The following is an 8,035-nucleotide window of genomic DNA, read 5'->3' as shown; positions in this document are numbered from 1 at the left end:
CTGGCACAGGTTTGTGTAATCAGGGGTGGGTAGGGTGAAAAGTAATGGTCAGCATGTACTAGGCAAAGAGAAGGACAAACACAGTTGCTCCAAATGGGATGCAGCAAAGTATGGGAACGATTTTTTGTGCTGCCAGTGCATGTGAGCTTCTGAACGTGTGAGGCTTGTGTCAGCGTAGTCTCACTCTGTGAGTGAGTGCCTGTGTGTGTGTGCGGCTGTAAGGATCAGGGACAGAAGAACTGATTCTCACCTTTTGGGGGATCATACGATGGTGCTTCAGTGCCCCCTTCTGGTGGAACTTGGCAAAGCAGCCAACACAATAGTCCTCTCCACATTCCGCGCACATCTTCAAACATAAAACAAAATAAATAAATAATTGACACACCAAGTAGTCAAGGCAAGGTACCTCCTTACACTAAGCCAACTTTAATGTCTCCAATATATGTTGGAAGACTTTTCTTTTTTTGCATCCAAACTTCGACTTATATTAAAATGAGGGGGAGACGCAAGGTGCAGGCATCTTGAGGGAGCTCATTATTTCTTTTGAAGGAGTAAATGAGTTGGGGAGAGTAAGACTGCTTTTGACAGACAAGAGGACAGGCGGCGCTGAAGGGGAGGAATCGCAGGTACAGCCGTAATAATCAAACATGGAGCTGTTCTAAAACAATCCGCCACTAGCCAGCGTCTCCTTTAGCCAGTTTGACAGGACTGTCATTCCAACTAACACCAAGTCTGTTGAGCTAAGCCATTCTCTCTCTTTCTCTCTCTCTCTCTCCCCCACTCTCTTTCCCACTCCTTTCTGTTTCTCTCTCACTCACTCTCTTTATCTGTTGACGCTATATGGAAGGCCTGGCTGGTGATATGACGGCAGATGCTATGAGGCTTTCTTGGCACTGATGGTGTCTCCAAAGGCAGACCTGTCCTCCTCGGCCAGGGGACTGTTGCTCCCAAACTAAGAATTTGTGTACGGAGCTCACAGTCCCCCCTGGAGCTGTAGACTCCACACTCCTTTAATTGTGCACGCACACACACAAAAGCACACGTGACTCTCACATTCCTGTCCTAGAAGACGACCTGCGTGATCCCCAGTCCTGAAGCAAAGACACAGACACACACACACACACACACACACACACACACACACACATAGGCACACACCACACACTGAACAAGCAGATATATCCACATGGTGTGAACCTCCAACTGCAGCTGTGCCCAGTCCCAGACCCCCTAATGGGCCCATAAAACAGCCCTGATTTCATCAGGCTTCAGCAGGGAGACGTTACAGCATGACAGCGGGTCCCGCAGCCATAAGCTCCCGCCCCTGCTGCCCCTGCATGGCTGTCTAGAGCAGGACAGCACATGGCCATCAGCCCTGCATGCACCGCCATCCATGCCCTGGGTCCAAAGCCCTCTCCCAGCCAGGCTGCAGGTGGATGTGGCAGAAAGCCGGCTGCAGCCCGTGTGGAGGAGAGGAGGGTATTAAAAAAGGAGCCGAGATGCTGTGGTCCTGGGCTTCTCTGTCCCCTTCTCTCTCACTTTCACACTATCTCTTCCTGTCCCTCCTTTTCTATGTTTGTTCCTCCCTCTCTCTTTCAGTCTGTCCCTCACATTCATTCTCTCCCTTACTTCCGCTCACTTCTCTTTCTCTCTCTCTCGCTGTCGCTCTCACTGGCTCTCCTGCAGGTAACAATGCTGAGGTGTGAAGTATGGGGCAGAGCCAACAGCACATCATCATGTCTCTCAGCTTAACCCAGCTTTATCTGTCAGACAAAGACTGTTCGGTGCCATAGTGAACACACACACACACACACACACACACACACACACACACACACACACACACACACACACACACACACACACACAAATAATAAAAAACAATGAATAAAAGAGAAGGGTTTAGAAAGAATAGGAAAATTGTACTCCATAAGGGCAAGTGTTTTACTGGAGCCTAACGCCAGAGGCTGGGGAAAGACTCGAGCCGTCAGGGACCGCGCGAGGGACAGAACGTCCCTCCCAACAATCTGCTGCCATGATGTAAAAAGACAGACATCTTGTGCCACAGACATCAGTCATCCCATTTCTTTTAAAGTCCTCTCAAACATGGAACGCACGAGAGAAAGACGAATAGCCAGCGGCCCCCCGGACACTGCCGGGCTGACTCATGCCAAGATTTCTTAACTTAGCGTTAATTAAGCCAGTTATCTGAGTCTGGAAGATGGATGGCTGGATGGAGGGAGGAAAGGAGAGATAAATGGCTGGATGGATATATGGATGGATGGCCAGTGGGTTACGTGTGGTCAGTGGGTTACGTGTTGGAGTGGAATGTGGATGAGCAGTGACTCACCAGGCCTGCGCTCCGGGCTTCGCACTGGCCGCATGGCTTGCCTCTGAGCTGGAACCTCCTGCGCGACCCTGCGGCCCCGGGAAGTGGATGCACCACCCTCTCAGCTGGCCTAGGGGCCTCTACAGCACACACACACACACACACACACACACACACACACACACATATGAGCAAACACACATGCACACACACACATTTTAGATGACTTACAGCAACCAATTATATTTCATTGTACATAGGAAGTACAATTAAATGTAACTAGTCATGATAAGTATATTTATTTACAACATGCAATGATAATTAACCACAAAAACACCATTTAGATAATGGATTCTCTACTGAACAAGGAAACATTTTTTCTCATAATGAAAACGCTAGACTTTAATATGCATTCTAAGGCTTATATAATAAAACTTTTATTTAGGAGGAAATGAGAACTTGAAAATTTGCTACATGCGTGCACACACACACACACACACACACACACACACACACACACACACACACACACATACACACACACACACACACACACACACACACACACAAGCTCAGACACCCACCAGGCAGGGTCTCACTCTTCAGCACCCTTATCTTCATCTTGCTGGCAGAAAGCTGTCCAAAGCCACACAGACAATTTCAGATTCAAACACCTTTATCGCCCCTCGCTGCGGAGAGGTCTGGGGGCATTTTCTTTTACAACACACTATGATTAAAATGATCCAAATGCACCTCTCTGTTACAAGTAGCACCCTCATTTTCTAACAGAAGAGCAAACAGGGGCCTGTAGAGCAGCCACTCCTCTCTGAGGAGGGTCAGTATAACATTCAGCCACAGAGGGAGAGAGAAATAGAGAGGTGTTCTGATGAGGTCTCACTTTGTGGGTGGCTTTCTCCTTGCTCATTGCCGGGGCACCAGGCTGGGCTGACCTCCAGCGCAGAGCGCCACACATCCTGTGAGTGAGACATCAAACTGCGACATTTGTCAGCGTGCAAACGTGGCTCCGCCTCCTGAGGAAGCGATTCGGAATGAAGCGCCACTGTGGAATGAGCAAAGCTCGAGTTCAGCAGTATTGATGAAACAGGTGAAAAAACTACAATATGAAAGTCTTGTGTTTAACATGTATGACATTTTGTTATGGATTGTTATGTTTATAATCATATCTGCACAAATAAGTCATGCTAATATTGCATGTATTGTCTGGGTTTGTAAGAGTTGTTTCTGAGTAATTGTAACATTGCTTCTGAATTCTGTGAGGTTGAACATGTGTGTCTGTATATGGGTGGTAGCAGGTGTGTGTATGCATGCTAGTACTGTCACTGTTCCTCTCTGACTTGCACTCCTCTGGGCCTCTGTAGGGTGGGCATCTGAGGAAGGCAGATCTGAGATGACAGTGTTTCCACTACACACTCCCAGCAATGCGGACACGGGCGGATGTGTCGTGTGAGTGCCAACTCTTTCAGAGCCATTTCGTTATCGGCCCAACCCAGATGCTCGCACACCCACAACCTCACAGGAAAACAGAGCGGCTGCCAACACAGAGCGGCTGCCAGCACAGAGCGGCTTCGTACGCAGCCCCACGCGTGCAATATATATGTATCCAAACAACCAGAGGTGCAGCCAAGATGTAAGGCATCCAAAACAATACAATGGAGACAGAAATAGGAGTAAGTGAGCATAGAAAGAGATGAAGAGAGAGACACACACAGAGAGAGAGAAACAAGGAGGAGTGGAGAGGGCTCTTCTCTTTTGCGTGCTGTCCACTCTTGTTAGAGGCTGTTTATCTGCTGGCCTTTATCAGTCAGAGCGAGGGGCTCATTTGGGAGAAGGATTAGAGGCACTCTAGACTGCCTGTCAGCACCTGGGGGAGGTGTGTGTGTAGGCAGCATGGCAGTTGTGCTAGCATCAGGCAGATTAACTAACACACACACACACACACACACACACACACACACACACAAGCAAGCTGACGGAGACTCGTTCCTCTCTCAGTTGCATGGACAGCTGCCTCACTTGTTGCTTTGCATCCAGAGCATGCCAAATTGGCAGCAACCCGACGTGTGACATTAGGTAAATAAACACTGACCTGAGATCAGTTGCACCGTGCTGAGCAGAAGACAAGTTCTAGTCACCAGCCCTTTCCCCAGTACGCAGGCTGCATGCCTGATCAGCTCTGGCTGTGCAAACTAGAGCTTCTCTAACCTCGCGATCTAAATACGAGACAAGACAAACTCCTTTGAGTGTCAGCAAGCGAGTCCAGGGGCGTGCGTGCTGCGAGTGCCACACCGAGCCCTGCGCCAACACGCTGATGGAAACCCCGCCCCGTTCTTATCAGCCTCTATCTAAGAGCCAATTCACTGGTGGCCCTTTAACAGGCAGACCGAGGCCCAGATAAAGAGAAAGCAGGTTGAACCCAGAGGATAAAATCAGCACTCTCCAGTCGAGCTCCAACACCACCACCCACTACCCCTCATCCCCACCTCAGCTGATTAATGGTCTCTGATAAGTGCCATGGGACTCAGGTAGTGCATTTACACAGACAAACTTCTGCACGGAGGCAAATGTAATTTAGATATGAGGCCTCCTGCACCCCTTAATATGACAGATCCCATAGAGAGAAGGAATGAGGCAGCTGCTACACGCCCCGGCTAGGCCACACCCCCGCTGCATCCGCCCGCTGATGTATGGACAACATGCATCCTGTGTGCAAGGATTACATGAACCTCTTCATTCCATTAACCTGCATCAACCGTGCTCGCGTTCGGTGGGAAATATGGGACATTGTTACAGAGACATTAAGTTCTCAGCGAAGTTTGTCCCGCATCTCAGCACTGATTCATTATGATGGGGTGTCTATGTATGTATGCGTTTATATTTGTGTTTGTGTGTGTGTGTGTGTGTGTGTGTGTGTGTGTGTGTGTGTGTGCGTGCGCAACACATACACACCTTCATTGGCTGGTACTGCTCTCTTCCCCCCTCCCATACTGGGTAAGTTATGAGCTCATATATCCTGTTATCAGCTACTAAAACTGCCGCCACTCTAATTTCGCTCTGCAGAGTTCCATAGGTCGAACCGTCACGTTATTAATGAAATCTCAGCGGACTCGGGTACGCAGAGGAAGAAGCTATTAAATTAATAACTCCTGATATGTTTGCTTTTTATGGGAAACTTAATTTCCTGCCTTTTTTTTATTTTGGCACACAGCTCTGCTTCATGGCACCATGCAGGAGGAGCTGCAGAGATGGCGAGAGGGGGCTACAGTGGCCACAGCCTTGCCTGGTTTACGCCGATTTTATCAGTGGATCACACGAGCCCAAGTACGCCTTTATCACCAGGCTCTGGTTGAGGCTCGGGCCCCTTCAGACACAACACAAACAGCAACCGACACAGAGGAGGGTTTTAATGGACCGCGATCGTGCCCGTCCTGCACGCTCTACTGCTCCGCCTCCCCTTTTGTGTCCTCTCACTCTTTTATTTCCCAGCATGCATCTGCATGCACAGACGTCTCTCGTGCTGGCTGTCTCCTCTGCTCTTGCCTGGCTACCACCCGGCTGGTCCCTCTGCGGAGAGCTCGGGTTCCTCACCACCTCGTGCAACATTTCATTCTTTTTTTACACTCTCTCCTCCATCACGCTCCTGCCTCTCCTGTCCTACTTCCTATTTTGTTTCATTTTATATTGTAATTACTCACTAACACAAGCACTTCACTCACTGATTAACTCATTCACTGACTTTCACTGACATTCACTAACTTACTCACTCATTCAATCACTTCACTCACTAACTCGTTCACTCACTCATTCACTCAGTTAATCACTCATTCATTCACTCACACACTCACTAGCTCAAGCAATCACTCATCTACTCACTCACTTACTCTCCCGCCCTTAATGTTTCACTCACTCTCTCTCCTCTTTCTCTCGGCTCATGGTCTCTCGAAGTTGACGCAGCCTGCTCTCCAGGTCTTTGTTCTCCTGGTCCAGCTGCGCTGTGTCCCTGCGCAGCTCCCGCAAGCTCCTGCAACAGCGTGGCACACTGACTACAAGCCTCTCCACCACTGCCTTAATGTACAAAGTTTACACATGTCAACTTCTGCTCGAGCACAACACATTGGAGAGACGATGAACAGAGGGTTTCCGGGTGAGAGGCTTCACATCTGACACATTAATTTACACTAATCTGCAACAGAGTTACATGACAGGATGAAGACCTAGCAAGCCATTTTGCAGAGATTAACAGGAGTGTGATAAACAAGTCAGATGTCATAATTTTCATAGCCAATTTGCAAACTATAATAAGGATGTAAAACCTTAAACATGAAAGAAGCTAAAAGAAGCTGAAAGCAGAAGAACCAACCTGACATTTAACTTCACTGATCTGGGCTTATTGGGGAAGACAACAAAGTCGTTTAAATTCATGGCGTTGGCGTTGACTTTGCCCCTTATTCCGAAAGGAATTTGTTTTGTGAGGTTTTGGGGGCTTTGTAGGCTACTAGGAAAAAGGAAAAAGAAAGAAATATGTGAAAAAGCTAAACAATGGCAACACACACAACAAATTATTTAAAAGACCAACACCAAGCCTATATGCCGCACATACGCATATTTCCAAATGTACGTAAGAAAGAGTCATTTTTCTTTTTTTCCATTTACTTACCAGCTAGCTAAGATAGCTTGGTAGATAGTCAGTTTACTAAGGTTAGCTAGCGAACACCAGCAAACACGCTGTTAGATAACACCTAGATCTGGTCAAATATGTATACAATGGTGTTTGAAGTAAAGATAATAACATTTTTGTTTCTGCGTCTCAAAGCAGACGATTCAAACGTGATTCAAGCGTCTGAAGTACTGAGAAGTCACTTACTTTGGACGTTCTCTTCGTAGCTAGGTTGGCTAACAGAAGTGTACCAATGTCTCTATGGAAACGACAGTCTCTATGGAAACGACGCGACAGTTGACGCGTTCTCCCGGGGGATGGCCGAATCAGGGCCATGGCAGCATGAGCAGCTCTTTATTGGTTGATAGAAAAGGCGCATAGAATTCCAACTGGCTCCAGACTATCGTGAGTACACATTTCTTTTGTATTTATTCATTTCAATTTCTGTCTGGACGTTTGCTCACTCCTGAACAGGGTCGTTACTAGACCCAAGTTATTGAGCCACGTGCCTCAGTAAAAGGTTTCCGTGACCCACTACAATCACGGGGATAAAAAGTAGATCCATAACCATAACCTGGCCATTGTAAGACATTATCTGGATTGTTGAGCCGAACTGCACGACACAAACATCAGCGCCGCGAGAATTTACTGTGGGCACTAAATTTCCCATAAAGCTACAGCCTATTTCCAAACGCTTGAACCTAATGCTTCCAGTCTAGCTTCTTTCAATTTATCTGTTCTCTATACAAAGCAGTAGAAACAGACATATGCAGGTATTTAAAATCAAGTCAGCGACATAGCAAACAAGGTAGTAATAACAAATATGTTAAGGCTAGCCATTTATAAACATATAACCTACCAACACCACATATTAGTTTACTAAAGCAAATGCTTTATTTATATGAACAAAAGGAGCATTGCTAACTAGTTACCACAAGCTTGTAAACTGAGCATTATGAGCTTATATAACAGTAAAGTACTCATTTTGCAAACTTGTGACATCTAGTTAGCATTAACTGAAGATGCAAAAA

At 47.1% G+C, this 8,035-nt stretch overlaps 1 protein-coding gene across 3 annotated transcripts in view; it reads right to left on the bottom strand.

Annotated features, from left to right (window-relative positions):
• The window catches only part of zbbx (zinc finger, B-box domain containing), a 38,435-nt gene extending 31,204 nt beyond the window's left edge, over positions 1-7,231 (bottom strand). For 2 of the 3 annotated variants that reach the window (XM_035524913.1, XM_027026799.2), the window contains exons 1-7: positions 7,212-7,231; positions 6,708-6,842; positions 6,255-6,368; positions 3,228-3,303; positions 2,914-2,965; positions 2,351-2,469; positions 251-346 (exon numbers count right to left, since the gene is read on the bottom strand). In XM_035524913.1, coding sequence (XP_035380806.1) covers positions 251-346; positions 2,351-2,469; positions 2,914-2,965; positions 3,228-3,303; positions 6,255-6,368; positions 6,708-6,769 — 519 coding nt within the window. In that variant the 5' untranslated portion in view covers positions 6,770-6,842; positions 7,212-7,231. Of the gene's footprint in view, positions 1-250; positions 347-2,350; positions 2,470-2,913; positions 2,966-3,227; positions 3,304-6,254; positions 6,369-6,707; positions 6,843-7,004; positions 7,054-7,211 lie in introns of those variants that run through there. The other variant, XM_035524912.1, reaches the window with a different exon arrangement.
• Positions 7,232-8,035: the final 804 nt, after the last annotated feature.

This window comes from Electrophorus electricus, chromosome 4 (genome assembly GCF_013358815.1).
Source record: "Electrophorus electricus isolate fEleEle1 chromosome 4, fEleEle1.pri, whole genome shotgun sequence".
NCBI lineage: Eukaryota > Metazoa > Chordata > Actinopteri > Gymnotiformes > Gymnotidae > Electrophorus > Electrophorus electricus.
This window is presented reverse-complemented; position numbering and strand designations above follow the sequence as displayed.